General features: G+C 50.2%; 1 protein-coding gene across 15 annotated transcripts in view; it reads left to right on the plus strand.

Moving 5' to 3' along the window:
- SIPA1L3 (signal induced proliferation associated 1 like 3) overlaps nucleotides 1-18,789 on the plus strand; it is a 323,626-nt gene that overhangs the window by 254,157 nt on the left and 50,680 nt on the right. For all 15 annotated transcript variants that reach the window (XM_078359226.1, XM_078359222.1, XM_078359228.1 and 12 more), the window contains 3 exons: nucleotides 3,423-3,674; nucleotides 5,130-5,267; nucleotides 15,890-16,017. In XM_078359226.1, coding sequence (XP_078215352.1) covers nucleotides 3,423-3,674; nucleotides 5,130-5,267; nucleotides 15,890-16,017 — 518 coding nt within the window. The remainder of the gene's footprint in view (nucleotides 1-3,422; nucleotides 3,675-5,129; nucleotides 5,268-15,889; nucleotides 16,018-18,789) is intronic.

The following is an 18,789-nucleotide window of genomic DNA, read 5'->3' on the forward strand; positions in this document are numbered from 1 at the left end:
TTTTGTTTTTTTTTTTTTGGATCTTGCTATGTTGCCCAGACTTGCCTTGAACTTCTGGGCTCAAGTGATCCTCCTATCTCAGACTGAGCTGTCTACATAGCTGGGACTGCCCAGGAGCTTAGGTCAGGAGTTCGAGAGCAGCCTGACCAACATGACGAAATCCCGTCTCTGCTGAAAATACAAAAATTAGCTGGGCATGGTGGCGGATGCCTGTAGTTCCAGCTACTCAGGAGGCTAAGGCATAAGAATTGCTTGAACCTGGGAAGTGGAGGTTGCAGTGAACCGAGATCATGCCACAGCACTCCAGCCTGGGTGATAGGAACCAGACTCCATCTCAAAAAAAAAAAAAAAAATTTTTTTTGGAAATTAACTAAAGGAAAAGTCAAGGACCTAAGAAGGCTCCCAAAGCACTGTATGGTGGGGCCATTGTCCTGGTAGTTAGGTTAAAGTTGTGGGCTTTGGAGTCAATGTACTAAATATTTAAATCCAACTTCTACTCCTTACTGGCTGTTTGGCCTTGGATGGGTCATTTAACTTCTCTGTGCCTCAGTTTATTTTTCTCTAAAAGGTGATGTACTGACCAAGACTCTGGGTACCAGCGACAGAACAGGCTGAAACATAAACATGGCGCAGCAAAAGGGAGTCTTCACTGGCTCACACACCCAACAAGACTAGGAGACGGGACAGCATTTAGGCACAGCCATATCCAGGGACTCAGACACCCTCACCAGGAGCCTCTGTCCCCTCTTTACCTCCATGCTTACTGTCATTCTCAGGCGGTCTCCTACCCCCACTCCCACAGCTCTGAACTTAAGTCCCCTCAGCGCAGCAGCCCCAGTGGAAATAGATTTTTTTCCCTAATGGTTTTCAAAAACAGTTCCAGAATAGGGCGTGGTGGCTCATGCCTATAATCCTAGCACTTTGAGATGCCAAAGTGGGCTGATCACCTGAGGTCAGGAGTTCGAGACCAGCCTGGCTAACGTGGTGAAACCCTGTCTCTACTAAAAATACAAATATTAGCCGGGCACGGTGGCACATGCCTGTAATTCCAGCTACTCAGGAGGCTGAGGCAGGAGGATCACTCAAACCTAGAGAACGAGCCACTGCACTCCAACCTGGGTGACAGAACAACTCTGTCTCAAAAAAAAAAAAGGAGTCGGGGGCTGGGTGCGGTGGCTCACACCTGTAATCCCAGCACTTTGGGAGGCCAAGGAGATTGGATCACTTGAGGTCAGTAGGAGTTCGAGACCAGCCTGGGAAACATGGTGAAATGCCATCTCTACGAAAAATACAAAAAGTAGCTGGGTGTGGTGGGGGCACCCCTGTAGTCCTAGCTATTCGGGAGCCTAAGACACGAGAATCACTTGAACCTGGGAGGCAGAGGTTGCAGTGAGCCGAGATCTCACCATTGCACTCCAGCCTGAGCAACAGGGCAAGATTCCATCTCAAAAAAACAAACAAAAACAGTTCCAGAATTAATGCTCATTATCTCTTGCTGGCCGTGCTTAGAGCACATGACAGTTCTGTGCTAGTCATTGTGTCGGGGTGGGGGCTTGGAGAAAGCTTCTGATTGGTCGGGCCTGGGTCACATACGCATACCTGGAGCCAATAAGTGGGATCAGCCCTGCCCAGAGCCTATATTAACAAACACCTGTTATCAGGAGAGGGGGTGTGGGAAGAGACACCAGGCAGGCAGGAATGGCAGGTGTGCCCTGCCTGGGGACAGCGATGGTACCTGTTCCCACCTCTGCCTGGGCCTGGCATGTCTGCAGGCTCTGTTAGACATTCATATTGTTATTGTTCCTCACCTGGTGCCTGGTAAGATATTGGCAGCTGCCAATCCAAAGAGACAGCCAGAAGATACTGCCGCATGTTGGCTCCAGCCATGGTGCTACTGAGGGATGCAGTGTGTCAGGCCCTGGGTGCCACAGCACATCCACCTCTGCCTTAGTCTGTTTTGTGCTACAATGACAGAATATGAGGTGGAATAACTTATAAAGAACAGAAATACATTTCTCACAGTTCTGGGGGCTGCAAGTTCAAGATCTAGTGACTGGCAGGATAGGGCCTGGTCTTTCTGCTTCCAAGATGGTGCCTTGAACACTGTGACCTCTGGAGAAGAGGAACACCATGTCCACAGACAGCAGAAGAGCAGAGAACCCACTCCCACAAGCCCTTTTTATAGCAGCATTCATCCATTCATGAGGGCTGGGCCCCGAGCTCCTCCCACTAGGCTCCACCTCCCAACAGTGGTATTGGGGGTTAAGTTTCCAACACATGACTTCTGGGGGAACCCACATCCAGACCATAGCAGCCTCTGAACCACCATATCCACCAGATCTTTTGCTGGGTGGCCTTGAACCGGTGGCTCCAGGAAACTCAGGAGACCCCTCAGAGGATCATCTCGATGGGGGCATGGGAGCTTACAGGCGGAAGGCTCCTCTGAGCTCAGCTCTCACAGCTGCCGGGAGGTGGATTTTCCGAGCACTGCCCCGGCCTCATCCTCGGGCTCGAGGCCCCTCCCATGCGGCACTGCAGTGGCAGTGGAGAATGCCAGCCCCACCGGCAGATCTCCCCATCTCAAGCCAGGAGTACCCCGGTGCAGGTGCCAGCCTGGTCTAGGGAGTCACAGGCCTCTCTGCATCTATTTCAAGGTTGTGGATTTCATGGCTTTTTTCTTTTTTTTAAACCACCCTGCAAAGTAGGTCACCTGCTTCTCTTCCAGCTGCCTTTAAGAGTCTTTGGAACAAGGCAGATACTGTCCTTTGATTCTGAGGACATCTGCTTTTCTGGCCCCGAGTACCGCTAAGGGGGGCCAGGCAGGTCCATGGAGGACACTGGCAGACGTGTGGCCTGGGTCAGGTAGAAGCGAGGGGAGGGTACAGAGAGAGTGGGAGGAAGGGAGAGAAGATGAGGTGGAAAGGGCCAGGCAGTCAGAGCCCCTGTCTTGGGTCCTGTCCTGGTTGAAGACTCTGAGCTGGTAAGTTTCAGACCATTTTAAGGGGTATTCTCTCAACTTTTAAAAGAGGCCATACCTGCCCAGGTACAGTGGCTCATGCCTGTTATCCAGGACTTTGGGAGGCTGAGATGGGTGGATCACCTGAGGTCAGGAGTTCAAGACCAGCCTGGCCAAGGTGGTGAAACTCCTTCTCTACTAAAAATACAAAAATTAGCCAGGCATAGTGCCGCTTATTCAGGAGGCTGAGGCACAAGAATTCTTGAACCCGGGAGGCAGAGGTTGCACTGAGCCGAGATCATGCCACTGTGCTCTAGCCTGGGTGACAGAGCGAGACACTGTCTCAAAAAAAAAAAAAAAAATAGGTCATCCTGGTTCGTATTGGGCTAGGAAAACCCAGCCTAGACAGCAGGCCCACGTGCTGGTGGGCTGGGGCCTTTCTGAGTGACGCAGTTTTTCTCCCCAGGGGTTGGCCGGAGACCTATGACATGAATACCTCGGAGCCCAAGACAGAGCAGGAAAGCATCACTCCTGGGGGCCGGCCCCCCTACCGCAGCAATGCTCCCTGGCAGTGGAGTGGGCCTGCATCCCATAACTCTCTACCAGCCTCCAAGTGGACCACTCCCACCACCCCTGGCCATGCCCAGTCCCTGAGCCGGCCCCCGAAGCAGACCCCCATGGTCCCCTTCCGGGAGTCCCAGCCACTGCACAGCAAGAGGTAAGCAATTGGGGTGGGGGGGGGGAGGGGACGAATACTGCCCAACCCCCACCTTCCCACACCTGTCCTCTGCACCTCCCTCTCCACACTATTTTCCTCCATCCTCTTCCTCGCCTCAGACTTTCGACCTTCCTTCTTAGGCTTCTGTCTCCATTTTCCTCCCTCCATCCTTCCCTTCAGCTTTCACTGTAGGGCTCTTGTTTGAGGACCCAATGCTGGGGAGCTCAGCATCTGAGCTGGAAATCCACTATACTAAGTAGACGATTAAGTTAAATTAAAACTGCTTTTTTAGGCTGGACACAGTGGCTCACGCCTATAATCCCAACATTTTGGGAGGTCAAGGCAGGAGCATTGCTTGATGCCAGGAGTTAGAGACCAGCTGCAACATAGTAGAACCCTGGCTCTGTAAAAAAACATTTATTACAAATTAGCCAGGTATGATGCACGCCTGTGGTCCCAGCTGCCCAAGAGGCTGAAGTGGGAGGATGACTTGAGCCCAGGAATTCCAGGCTGCAGTGAGCTGTGATTGCACTACTGCACTCCAGACTCAGCCATACCTCAGCTCTGAAAAAGATCAAAAATTAAGACTGTTTTTTTTAAGGTGAAGAGACTGATAAGCACAAAATTTAGGACAGTGAATTATTTTTTGAGACAGAGTCTCACCCTGTTGCCCAGGCTGGAGTGCTGTGGCATGGTCTCGGCTCACTGCAACCTCTGCCTCCCAAATTCAAGGGATTCTCCTGCCTCAGCCTCCCAAGTAGCTGGGACAACAGGCGCAGCAGCATGCCTGGCTAATTTTTTTGTATTTTTAATAGAGACAGGATTTAACCATGTTGGCCAGGCTGGTCTCAAGCTCCTAACCTCATAATTCACCCGCCTCGGCCTTCCAACGTGCTGGGATTACAGGCGTGAGCCACCATGCCCGGCTGTGATTTCTTTTTGGAGGAGGCAGGGAAATGGGAAATGGGAGAGCCCATGGATAGATGTTATCACCACCATTCTAGTCCTAGGGTTGGGTGGAAGCTTCAGGGAGTTTGTTTGATGATGATGACAAATATAACTTACAGATACTCTTTTGAAGATATTATATCTTAAAAGATAAAAAAAATTTTCCAAAAAATGAAGGAATCCAACTTGCAGAGGGGCGTCTCGTCCCCAGGTGCAGGGAGGCGAGAATGCTCTTGGGCAGCCCCTGTTACACTGCAGAAGCTGTAGTTGGGGCGGCTGCAGTGGCTCCAGAATTCTCGTGCCTCAGCCTCCTGAAGAGGGGTCCCAGGGGCATCCCAGCTTCTCTCGCCCGATGCTAGCATCCTCCCCTTCATCCTAAGCGGTGGATAGCAGAAGGGATGTGGCTTGACGAGGGAAGGTCTGTCTGTCTGTCCATATATCTGTCCTTCCAGGGCAAGGGTACCCTCCCACTCACCCCTGACTCCTTCCTCCCTTGTCTCTTTCCAGGCCAGTCAGCTTCCCAGAAACCCCTTACACAGTATCACCAGCAGGGGCCGACAGAGTCCCTCCCTACCGACAGCCTTCTGGGAGCTTCTCCACCCCCGGCTCCGCCACCTACGTGAGATACAAGCCATCCCCAGAAAGGTCAGCCTCTCTCCGCTCTTTTCATGTTAAGGGATCTGATAAAAGCTGTGGCTCCTTCTTCCCCAGGAAATGCACACCCCCCACAATTTTATTTGCCATTTTATGGGGTTTCTGGATCCCCAAAGGTCCTCAAAGGAGCCCCATGGGGTGGTTATGTCTCATGTTTTAGAGCTAAACTGGGCTGGGCTGTGCAGGACCCATCGTTGGCTTTCCTTGCAGCAGAATTTTGATTGCGGTTCTCTTGACGCCTGTGTCATGGCTCAGGCGAGAGCTTCCACCATCTAGCACAAGCACACACCTAACTCTCTCTAGCCCTAAGCCCCTCGGACCACGCTGCCAGCATTACCCAGTTTTCAAAATATTTCAGGCTTCTCTTCTGCCCCCTTGGGTCCATCTGCAACCTGGCAGCCTGAGAGATCTCCCCAAACCCTCCTTGGCTCCCCAGTGCCCTCAGGATAAACTTGGCATTCAAGGCCCTTTAGGCTCTGGCTCCAGCTGAGCTGATTGCCCAGCTACCTTCAGCCCTGGTGCCTTCTGTTCTTCCTCCGCTTCCAGGTTTCTGGTTCGGGGCAGCCACACCAATCCCAGTCCTTGGGCCTGAGCCATGGGCCTCATCCTGTGAACGTCCCCTTCCTCCTTCTCCCTGCAGTCCTCCTCCTGAGCATCTCTGCTGCCCACCCCTCCTCTTTTCCCTGCTGTCTTGCCCAGGCCGCCACAGTGGGCTTCCAGCCTTCATCTCACCTATTCTGGTCCCCCCTCCACTCAACAGCCAGAGGGCTCTTTCTATGCCTTTTTTTTTTGAGACCACTCTGTCGCCCAGGCTGGTGTGTAGTGGCGCAATCTCGGTTCACTGCAACCTCCGCCTCCTGGGTTCAAGCGATTCTCCTGTCTCAGCCTCCCTAGTAGCTGGGATTATAGGCTTCCGTCCCCATGCCCAGCTAATTTTTGTGTTTTTAGTAGAGACGGAGTTTCACCATGTTGACAAGTCTGGTCTCGAATTCCTGGCCTCAAGTGATCCACCTGCTTCGGCCTCCCAAAGTGCTAGGATTAGAGGTGTGAGCCAGCGCACCCTGCCAGATCTTTCTATATCTGACCATTCCTGTCCCCTGCTCCAAACCCTGTCACCACTCCAGAGCACTTATGGCACAGCTTTGGCCCCCTCCCTGTGGCCGCCAGGGCCCCGGTACCTTGTGAGCCTCCTGCAGCGCCATGCATCAGACACACGGCCACTCCAGCTTCCTTAAGGGACTGTGTGTATTTCAGACCATTGACTGTATTCTTGCCTTGGCCTGGATATGCTTCACACTCCTGAACCCACACTTCCCCCATCCTACCAACTTGAGCTCCTGTGCTCCCTCCAGAACCCTTCCCTGGACCTCCCTCCTGAGGCAAGTCACTGCCCCCCAGTTCCCTGTGTATTTTCTGACCATGGCCTTAAGCATTCGCCATCCTTATTAGCCAGCTAAGTGTGTGTGCTTGCACACGTGCATGTGTGTGCACCTGTGAGACAGCGAGAGAGAGAGAAACACAGAGAGAGAGTAAGCGTGCTCTCCAAGACCTCCCATCACATAGCACAGGGTCTGCCACGTGGCTGATCTTTGGTATATATTGGATGAAGATATACCAAAGCTGCTTGGGAGGCTGAGACAGGAGAATCACTTGAACCTGGGAGGCGGAGGTTGCAGTGAGCCAAGAATGCGCCACTGCACTTCAGCCTGGGTGACAGAGTGAGACTCCCTCTCAAAAAAAAAAACCCACCTGCCTTAAGACCAGAGATCAGGCCACTAAACCAGTGGTTCTCAATCTTTAGCAGGCATTGGAATCACCCAGAGGAGGACTTGTTAAAATACTGGGCCTGAGCCTCGAATTTCTGACCTGGTAGGTTCGGGGTGCTGCACCAGGGACCATGCTCTGAGAGTCGCCACACTCGTCCATTTTCAGATTCTTGGCCTCTTGTTAAATTGGGGAAACACACCTACTATTTCTTTTTCTAGTAGCCACCTTTCAGCTTTCATTCCGCAAAGGGTCTCAAGAGCTTTCTGCGTGCCAGGAAGAATATTTGAGATGCTTGGTTACCGGGGGTCCTGTAGTCAGCCCTTGTTGACTGTGACGGAAAGTGCTCTAATGAGCACTTTAAGAGAGGAGGAGGGAACACAGCCCAGCCCTGGAGGTCTAGGCTGGCTGCCTGGAGGAGGTGGTATCTGAACAGAACTTTAAGGGACTAACAGGAGTTTGCCGCAGAGAGGAGGGAAAAAGCCATTCCCGACAGAGAAAAGGCCACAGACGTGAACAAGCAGGACGCTGTGAAATGCAGGCGAATCATAGAGGAAACTGGTATGTGGAGGACATGGGGTGTGGGGGCACCCAGGCGACAGCAGGGGCTGAGGTTAGAAAAGGCAGTCAGAGCAACTCACCAGTAACAAAGGAGGTGGCGGTGGTGTTACGAAAAGCTCTTGGGAGCTATTTTTTTCCCCCTAAGGTCTTGGTATCTCCCTTTATTATTATTTTTTAATTTTTATTTTGAAATAATTATTGAGTCACAGGAAGTTGTCAAAAAAACATACAGGGAAGACTTGTGACCCCTTCACGCAGCCTTCCCTGTTGTTAATGTCTTGTATGATTATGACGCAATATCAGAGCAAGAGGTTGACGTGGGTACGGGCCTGCGGCTTATTCAGAATTCACCAGTTATACATGCACTCATTTCTATGTGTGTGTGTCTGTAGCTCTGTGCAGTTTTATCACATGTGGAGTCTTGTGTAATCATCACGAGGTGCCTCATGCTACCCTGTCATAGCCACACCCATCTCCTCCCCCCATTCCTAAACCTGGCAACCATTCACCATTCATCTGTTCTGAGGCTCTTTTTTTTGGAGACAGAGTCTCACTCTATCAGCCAGGCTGGAGTGCAATGGCACCACCATAGCTCACTGAGGCTTCCCTCTCCTGGACTCAAGCAATCCTCCCACTTCAGCCCTGCAAGTAGCTAGGACTACAGGCATGCACCACCACACCCAGCCAATTTTTCTTTTCTTTCATAGAGACAAGGTCTCACTGTGTTGCCCAGACTGGTCTTGAAGTCCTTGCCTCAAATCATCCTCCCACCTGGGTGTCCCAAAGTGCTTGGCATTACAGGCGTGAGCCACCGCACCCAGACTGTCTCTTTAATTATAATTTCGTGAATGTTAGATAAAAGGAATCAGACGTAGGTATCCTTTAGAGGTTGTCTTTTTCACTTAGCAGAATATCCTTAAGGTTCATCCACACTGTTGCAAGTCTCATTTATTATGCTGTTTATTCCATGGTCTGAAATAAACCGCTCACCCATGAAAAGACATTTGGGGGAGGGCATATTCAGGACACTTTGAATCTATGCTCCTGGGTTGAAATAATTTTTTCTTTCTTTTTTGAGATGGAGTCTTGCTCTGTTGCCCCGGTTGGAGTGCAGTGGCACAATCTCTGCTCCAGGTTCAAGTGAGTCTCCTGCCTCAGCCTCCCGAGTAGCTGGGATTATAGGCATGCACCACCATGCCCAGCTACTTTTTGTATTTTTGGTAGAGACAGGGTTTCACCATGTTGGCCAGGCTGGTCTTGAACTCCTGACCTCAGGTGATACGCCCACCCTCGGCCTCCCAAAATGCTGGGATTACAGGCGTGAGCCACCACACTCAGCTAAAACTTTTTAAAACGTAAAAAAAATTTAGGCCGGGCGCGGTGGCTCTCGCCCGTAATCCCAGCATTTTGGGAGGCCGAGGTGGGCAGATCACAAGGTCAGGGGTTTGAGACCAACCTGGCCAATATGGTGAAACCCTGTCTCTATCTTTTTAAAAATAAATAAATAAATATTAAAAATAATAAATTATAAAATATTAAAAATAGTAAGTAATAAAAATTAAAAATAGTAAAAAATTAAAAAGAAAGACATTTGGGCCAAAGCGTGTGGATCACGAGATCAGGAGTTCAAGGCCAGCCTGGGCAACATGGTAAAACTCCGTCTCTACTAAAGATACAAAAAATTAGCCAGGCATGGTGGCACATGCCTGTAATCCCAGCTACTTGGGAGGCTGAGGCAGGAGAATTGCTTGAACCTGGGAGGCAGAGGTTGCAGCAAGCTGAAATCACACCATTGCACTCCAGCCTGGGCGACAAGGCGAGACTATCTTAAAAAAAAAAAGACAATTTGGGTAGTTTCCGAGTTTTGGCTGTTATAAATATTCATGCGGTGAACATGTACATTCAGGCATACAGGTTTCTGCATGAAAATAAGTTTTCATTTCTCTGGGATAAATGCCCAGGAGTACAATTGCTTACCGTATGGTAAATCCATTTTTAGTTTTAAAAGGAACTGCCAAACTGTTTTCCAGAGTGTCTGTATCATTTTACATTCCCACCAGCAGAGTGTGATCCGGGTCTCCACATCCTCATCACCATTTGGCGTTGTCACCGTGTTTCATTTTAGCTATTTTGATAGGTGTGCAGTGATGCCTCATTGTGATTTTAATTTGCATGTTGCTAATGGCTAACGGTGTTGAACGCCTTGTCGTGTCTTTGCCAGCCGTATATCCTCCTCAGTGAAGTGCCCGTGCGTGTCTTTTGCTCGTCTTCTAATTGGATGCAGTGTTGTTCAGTGTCTGAGAGTTCTTTGGATATTCTAAATACAAGTCCTTTGTCAGATATGCAATTTGCAAATATTTCCTCCCAGCCTTTAGTTTGTCTTTTTGTCTTTTTTACAGGGTCTTTCACAGAACAAAAGTTTTCTATTATTTATTTATTTATTTGAGACGGAGTCTTGCTCTGTTGCCCAGGCTGGAGTACAGTGGTGCCATCCTTGGCTCACTGCAACTTCCGCCTCCCAGGTTCAAGCGATTCTCATGCCTCAGCCTCCCAAGAAGCTGGGATTACAGGTACGCAACACCTACCCAGCTAATTTTTGTATTTTTAGTAGAGACAGCGTTTCACCATGTTGGCCAGGCTGGTCTCAAACTCCTGGGTTCAAGCGATTCTCATGCCTCAGCCTCCCAAAGTATGGGATGAGCCGCCACACCCGGCCTAAGTTTTTATATTTTGATAATGCCCAAGTGAGCTTTTTGTTTTTTTAAATTTTATGGAGCAAGTGTTTGGTGTTGTCTAAGAACTCTGCTTAGTCCTAGGTCCTGAAGATTTTCTTGTGGTTTTTTTTTTTTTTTTTGAAGTTTTACTGTTTTACATTTAAGTCCGTGATCCATTTTGAGTTTTGTTTGTTTTAGTTAATTCTTGTATAAGGTGAGAGGTTTATCTGGAGGTTGCTTTATTGCCTACTGTTGTCTGATTTGCTGCAGCGCCATTTATTGAAAAGGTTACCCCCACTCCACTGTACTGCTTTTGTTCCTTAAGGCAGAAATGGGGGAGTGCAGAATTAATGGGATATACTTGTGTGGATCTGTTTCTGGGTTCCATCAATCTATATGCATGATCTCAGTGAGTCCTCCCAGCAACTCCTTGAGGTGGGTAGTTTAATGACCCTCATTTTACAGAGGGGAAACTACAGCTTAGTGAGGTGAATTCACTTGGCTAAGGTCACTCTGCCAGGATGAGAACCCAGGACTATGGTTCCAGAGGGCTGACCCTGACACAGCACTTTGGGAGGCTGAGGTGGGAGGCTTGCTTGGCCCCAGGCGGTCAAGGTGTCTGTGAGCCAGGTGTGCTACATTGCACTCCAGCCTGGGTGACAGAGTGAGACCCTGTCTCAAAAATAATCAGTTAATTAAGAGGGAAGAAACTAGATCACTTGCCCACCCTTTAGTCCCTGGGAGGGTCACATTGCACCCCTGTGCCTGTTAACTGTCAGGATTTACTCAAGCCATGTGACAGAGGGCTGGCTACCAGAGTGGAATCTGGGCTCCACCAAGCAGGGATGGAGAAGGTGATGGCTGCTGGGGTGGCAGCCAACAAAGCTACGTCATCTGACCATCATTTTACCCAGGGATGCTGTCATTCACCTGTCTGTTTTTCCCACTGGTCAGTGTGGGATATTGACAGAGCAGGCTGGAGCTCTCCACCTGGGTGAGGCTCCTGCCCACAGTCCTGTCTGTCTTGGTACTTTCCTCCATGGCCAAGAGGGAAGCTCAAGCCAGCATCTCATAGCCCGACCCTGCTCCCCGTAAGGTGCCTCCCCAGAGTCAGTGCCTCCAGTTTCTGCCTGGAGACACCTGAAACCACAGCTAGTCAGCTCCTCCCAAAGTCCCAAACCCTTTATCTGTGAAGTGATTTCATCTTCCAAGGAGAGATAATTACTTTAAAATTACTCAGATAAGGTTAAAGATGGCAATTTGATCTTCTCTTCTGCCAAGGATGTTTCTCCAGAGCTGTGTGTGATGAGAGGCTGGGATGTCCCGATTTCTAATCAGTTTGACCAAAATTGGACAGTGATAGATATGGCCCCAAATGGGATATATTCAGCATCCCAGTAAATGGTCAACATAGGTCAGTTTGCATTGGGATAATAAAAAGTCTTGTTAGTTGGGTGGGGCACAGTGGCTCACGCCTGTAATCCCAGCACTTTGGGAGGCCGAGGTGGGTGGATTACTTGAGGTTAGGAGTTCGAGACCAGCCTGGTCAATGTGGTGAAACCCCATCTGTACTAAAAATACAAAAATTCGCGGGGCTTGGTGGCACACACCTGTAATCCCAGCTACTCAGGAAGCTGAGGCAGGAGAATCACTTGAACCCAGGAGATGGAAGTTGCAGTGAGCTGAGATCACACCATTGCACTCCAGCCTGGGTAACAGAGTGAGACTTGGTCTCAAAAAAAAAAAAAAAATTAGCCTGGTATCTTGACATGTGCCTGTCATCCCTTGGGAGGCTGAGGCAAGAGAATCGCTTGAACCCTGGAAGTGGAAGTTTGCGTCACTTCCGCACTCCAGCCTAAGCAATAGGGCAAAGACTCCATCTCAAAAAAAAAAAAAAAAAAAAAAAAGTCGTGTTAGCAAGAGAAGTATATGGTTGGATAAAGTACAGGTTTTCTGATTGGGGTCAGTAGCTGAGAGATGAAACAAGGTAAAATATACCCAACTAAAGAGGGTCTATCCAATTAGGTTTAGCTGCATAGTATAGAAAGCAGTGGTTCTGACAAGATCGTTTCTTTCCCCACATTGACGGGAAACCAGCCCCCTCCTCCTCCTTGATGTATTGCTGTCCTTGGCCTTTTGCCTCCTGGTTCAAGGTGGCTGTTCAAGCTGCAGCCTTGAGGAGGCGGTGAGGCAAAGGCACCCGCAGCACACTCCTGAGGAGGCTGCGAGGCTGGAAGTCACGTGTGGCACTTCCAGTTTTATCTCATTGGCCAGAGCTGCAAGGGATCCTGGGACATGTAGTCTGGCAAGCTGGTCTCATTGCTGCCCCAGATACGGTTGGGATCCTGTTACCAAGGAGGAAGGAGAGGCTAGTCATGGGGAGCAGCCTGCCGCGTCCGCCACTCAGACTTTCCGCTCTCCCCGGGTTCATCTAGCCATTTTTCCTGAGTGCTGAGGATTTCACAGCGACTTTTTGGAAAAACTGAGTAAGTGCATCAACACTCCGATCTCCAGCAATGATGGAGCCACATTTTACCAGGCAGCTAGCCAGGTGTGAAGTCAGCTAGTAAGGTGAAGATTGCTTATAGTCAAAGTTGCCTTTGTAAAATCCCTTTGATTGCTGGAAACTGGGCCCTCAGACATTGAGAAAAGTTAAGAATTAACGTTTTGTACTTCCTATGTTTTGGCTCTGTCTTCCTTTCCTGGAGGGTTTAGAGGGTCAAGGTCTGGTTAAAGGCAGGGGAGTGGTGGTGTGTTTTTTCCTGGCAAGTGAGTAGAGTTGAGTTTTCAGAGAGTACAATGCCCTTGAAGTACCCCTCCACTGTGCTCAGGGTGTTGAAGCCCAGGATTAGAGCAAGGTCTTTGTGGAGACAGTCCCGGCTTTGAGCTGGCAGGGTAAGCTGACCCTGGATAAGTCAGTTACTTCCTCTTTGGCATGTAGGGGGATCCCAGCTTATCACCTTACCTCCCCCCATCAGATCCTGCCAAGTGGAAAGTACAGGTGCCAGGAGCCACCCAGAGAACTGCAATATCAATACTTTCTTTTTTGAAATAGAGTCTTGCTCTGTTACCCAGGCCAGAGTGCAGTCGCACAGTCTCTGCTCACTGTAGCCTCCACCACCTGAGTTCAAGTGATTCTCCTGCCTCAGCCTCCTGAGTAGCTGGGACCACAGGCACACACCACCACCACACCAAGCTAATGTTTGTATTTTTAGTAGAGACAGGGTTTTGCCATGTTGGCCAGCCTGGTCTTGAACTCCTGAGCTCTAGTGATTTGCCCACCTCAGCCTCCCAAAGTGCTTGGATTACAGGCGTGAGCCACCGTGCCTGACCAATGTCAGCATTATTAATGGAGGCTCAGTAACTTCCCCAGAGCACAGGGCCTGTGTCAGTGAGGTACTTCTGGCCAGAGTAACCAAAGTTTGGCTCAAACATTGTAGGAATTTGTTACCTCACCGAAAAGGAAGCTCAGGAGCAGGGCAGGTTCCAGGGAGGGTGAATTCAACGTCTTGACCACATTATCAAGGGCCAGATTCTTTTTGTCTCCTCTCTTCCACCGTCAGAGTGGGCCTCACCTGCAGCCTGGTAACAAGAGGGCAGCAGCAGCATGTGACGTTAAATCTGGACCCAGCAGCATCTGGAGGACAAAGAGACCATCTTTTCTTGTCATCCCTCTTAAAAGCAAGATTTCCCAGAAGACTCTGGGCATAATTCCCCCATTTCAGTGAGACCATGCTTGGTAACAGACACCTGAAAGTCTCCCTGGCTTCAATCAGTGAAGTTTATTTTTCAGCCCTTATGCTGTTCCCCTGCTGATTGGCAGGGACCTCTCAGGACCCAGGCTGCCCAGTCAGCCAGCATCTCCAAGTCACTTCCCTGACAGCTCAGCTGCGAATGCTGGTCACATGGCTCCGTTCAGCCAATCAAGAGACCTGGAAGTGCATCCTGCCACCTGGTGGGAGGTGGAGAGCTGAAAATGTTTTGTGGGAGTCTAAATAACTTTGACCTCCCTTCACGCCTCATCAGCCAAAATTGTGTCACAGGCCTGTCCCTGAACCAACCCCAGGCAGGGAGAAGACTCTACCACAACCGGCTCTGATCCAAGGGGTACTGGGCATTAGAAGTGTCCACAAGATTCACCCCGTGGTGTAGACAGGGCCACTGGGGCTGGGCGTGGAGACTCACGTCTGTAGTCCCAGTGCTTTAGGAAGCTGAACTAGGTGGATCACTTGAGCCCAGGAATTCAAGATCAGCCTGGGCAACATGATGAAATTCATCTCTACAAAAAATATTAAAAATTAGCCAAGCATGGTAACATGCAGATGCAGTCTCAGCCACTCAGGAGGCTGAGGTGGGAGGATTGCTTGAGCTGGGAGGCAGAGGTTGCAGTGAGCTGAGATGGTGCCACTGCACTGCAGCCTGGTTGACAGAGTGAGACTCCGTCTCAAAAAAACAGAGATAATGCCACTAGGACATGAGGGCACAGTGAGAGCCTTCTCCCACCACCTCCCTTAAATCCTGGCCTTGCCTGCAGATGTGCGGAGCTGGCCTCCAGGAGGACCTCTGTCTAGGGGATAACTTTATTCCGTCCACTCCACAACCCTGTGAGGTAGAAAATGTTACATCATTTTTCAGATGGAATAACTGCAGCTCAGGCCGGTGCGTGGCTCAAGCCTGATTTAATCCCAGCACTTTAGGAGGCCAGGGTGGGAGGATTGCTTGAGCCCTGGAGTTCGAGACCGGCCTGGGCAATGTAGGGAGACCCCATCTCTACAAAAAGTAAAATCAGCCAGGCATGATGGCATGTGCCTGTAGTCCCAGGTACTCAGTAGGCTGAGGCGGGAGGATTACTTGAGCCATGGTAGTCCAGGCTGCACTGATCCAGGCTTTTGCACCACAGTTTCTTCCCTGTGGTCCCCTGCTCCAGCTGCAAAGGGGGACACACAGAGTTCCAGCCCATCAGCCAGGTGTCCCAAGTCACCACATGTTAGGAACCAGCCCCCAGTAAACACTGGGCATGACAAGGCATCCTTTAGCCCTAAGAAGAAGGGCCTACTGTGTTCGCCTCTTGACAACTAGGGAAACTGAGGCTCAGGGGTAGGGAGTGACTGCATCTGTCTAGGCAAGAGACCGTGGTGAGGTTTGAAGCCTCAGTTGACCAGCTCAGGGCTTGCTGAACCAAAAGGCAGCCCAGGATAGGCCTGGGGCAGTAGCTGCTGGGGACATTCACCCAGTGTCACAGCCAGAAAACAGGACCCCAGAGGAGCCCAGGGGTAGGGCTGTCTGCCCAAGCAGACTCTGCCCCCTCCTTCCCTGAAGAACCCTCCTTGCCCTGTGCTCCCTGCCACCACCAGCTCCCTGGCAGGCATCCCAGGCGAGACTCTCATCCCGGACCCACACCTAATAGCACGTTTCCAGGCTTACTCATCCAGCCTTGCCAGCAGCTTTCTCTCTGCGATCCACCGCAGAGCCTCCCATGTGTCTAAAGCCCACGGCGAGCAAGGCTCAGGCTGGGGTGGTTTTCAACACGGGCCGGTCTTTCACCCTGGGCGGGTCTCCTCTCGTCCCCTGCAGGTACGCGGCTGCCCCACACCCCCTGCTATCTCTTGATCCCCACTTCAGCCACGATGGGACGTCCAGCGGTGATTCTTCTTCCGGAGGCCTGACCAGCCAGGAGAGTACCATGGAACGCCAGAAGCCAGGTAGGGCCCCCAGCAGCCGCCGTGCCCACCCACCTGCCTCACTCCTCAGGACCTCTTACTTAGAGCTTGACAGGCAACACTCCACCTCCTGTCAGTGACGGATAAAACACAAAAGAAAACTATAAGCGCCACGTGTAAGACTAGAGAGGGCACCCAGGAGAGCAGTGGAACCAGTGAGTGAGATCCTTATCCATCCAGACAGGGCATTACAGGTGGCGTCTGCTCCCGCTGATAAGGCTGGAGCTGGCATGCAGCTGTGTGACACAGAGCTGGGAGCCACCAGGGAAGGTAGCTGAAAAGGAATAAGCACGTGGTGCTTTCAGGAGCAGAACTGACTGCATCCTGTGGCTTTTCATCACATAAACCCTTCTATGTTGTTTTCACCTTTTATGGACATAGAGCATGTGTTAAGAGCCCACCTGACCAGGTGCAGTGATTCACACCTGTAATCCCAGAACTTTGGGAGGCTGAGGTGGGCAGATCACTTGAGATCAGGAGTTTGAGACCAGCCTGGCCAACATGGTGAAACCCTGTCTTCACTAAAAATACAAAAATTAGCCAGGCATGGTGGTGCACACCTGTAATCCCAACTACTCGGTAGGCTGAGGCAGGAGAATTACTTGACCCTGGGAGGTAGACGCTGCAGTGAGCCAAGATTACACCACTACACTCCAGCCTGGGCAACAGAGCAAGACTCTATCTCAAAAAAAAAAAAAAAAAAAACGAAAGAAAGAAAAGGGCCCACATCATGAGCACACACACAATAACCTATTGCAGAGTGGACACACCCAGGTGGGAAACAGAACGTGGCCAGTCTCCCCAAGTCCCCATTCCCCTCCCAGTTAGTACCCCCAAAGGAACCCTGTCCTACTTCTCATGGCCTGAGCTTTGCCAGATTTTGAATTTCATAGAATACAGAATCACACTGTGTCTGTTTTGTGTATGTGTGTCTGGCTTCTGTTACTCAGCATTACATTGATGACAGCCAGCCACATGATCGTACATGGCATCGCAGTATCTGAGTGGTATCCCCCATTGTCTGAATGAGCCACAGTTTATTGCCACAGCCTGGTGTTGATAGATGTTTGGGTTGTTTGCAGTTTGGGCTGCTTAGAGCAGTATTGCTAGGAACATTCTTGGGCTTGTCTTTTGATGAGCATATGCTTACATTTCTGTAAGGTATACACCTAGGAGTGAAATTGCTAGGCCATATGTTTAACTTTATTTTATTTTATTTTATCTATTTTTTGAGACAGAGTCTCCCGCTGTGACCCAGGCTGGAGTGCAATGGCATGATCTCAGCTCACTGCAACCTCCGCCTCCCAGATTCAAGCAATTCTCCCCTGCCTCAGCCTCCCAAGTAGCTGGGAACACAGGCATGAGCCAGCACGCCCAGCTAATTTTGTATTTTTAGTAGAGATGGAGTTTCAACATGTTTCCCAGGCTGGTCTTGAACTCCTGACCTCAAGTGATCTGCCGTCCTTGGCCTCCCAAAGTGTTGAGATTACAGGTGTAAGCCACCACACCAGGCCAGTATGTTTAACTTTATAGGAAGGAGCCAAACTGTTTCCCAAGATGACAAAGCATCATATAGTCTGACCAGCAACGTGAGGGTTCTAGTTGCTCCACGCTTTCACCAACCTCTGTGTTTCATTTATTCTGGTGTGCATGTGGTGGTATCACATTGTGGTTTTATTTTATTATTGTTAAAAACTTTTTTGTATAGATTCAAGGTCTTACTATGTTGCCCAGGCTGGTCTCGAACTCCTGGGCTCAAGTGATCCTCCTAACTTGGCCTCCCAGAATGCTGGGATTACAGGCGCCAGCCACTGCACCTGGCCAACACTGTGTTTGTAATTGGAATTTTTCTGAAGACTGCTGAGATTGAGCATCTTCTCATATGTTTCTTCCCCGTTATTAATCATGTTGTGGACATCTCAGATAAATATTTTAAACATAATTTTATAGAACAAACTTGTAGCCCTTTTGAAGGCTGAGAACCAGCAGATGAATGGGCAGGTTGGATTCACAAGGAAGCAAACAAATGACTAGTGTTAGAAAGCAGTGACGTCAGCCGAGCACGGCAGCTCATGCCTGTGATCCCAGCACTTGGGGAGGCCGAGGCAGGGAGATCACAAGATCAGGAGCTCGAAACCAGCCTGACCAACATGGTGAAACCCCATCTCTACTAAAAACATAAAAATTAGCGGGGTATGGTGGCAGGCGCCTGTAATCCCAGTTACTTGGGAGGCTGAGGCAGGAGAATTGCTTGAACCAGGGAGGCAGAGGTTGCAGTGACCCAAGATCATGCCACTGCACACCAGCCTGGGTGACAGAGCAAGACTCTGTCTCAAAAAAAAAAAAAAAAAAAAAGAAAGCAGTGACTTCAGAGTGGGAGAGGATTTCCTCTTAGGGAGTGTTTGAGAATTTCCAGGCAGCTGGGAGAGGTAACCCCATCAGCACACCAGCTCCCCCAGGTGCTCTAGGGTACAGAAGAGGCTGCATGCCCCAAGATTCATGGCCTGGAGAATTCCTCAGCCTCTCAGCCCATGATTCTTGTAAACCAGGGACAGTGGTTCGACTTCAGGGAAGCAGGTGGGACTTCAGGGGCCTTCGTCTCTCTGCTGCCTCCAGGGCCTGCCATGGTTTGCTCCTGCCCTTGGCATACTCGATCATGCCTATCACTGCCTACAGTTCTGTCATCTCTGCTCCAAGACAGATTCGGATCTCTTTTTTGCCTTTTTACCAAATTCAGAAGAAGAGAGAAGTGTT

The sequence above is a fragment of the Callithrix jacchus genome, chromosome 22 (genome assembly GCF_049354715.1).
Source record: "Callithrix jacchus isolate 240 chromosome 22, calJac240_pri, whole genome shotgun sequence".
Classification (NCBI taxonomy): Eukaryota; Metazoa; Chordata; class Mammalia; order Primates; family Cebidae; genus Callithrix; species Callithrix jacchus.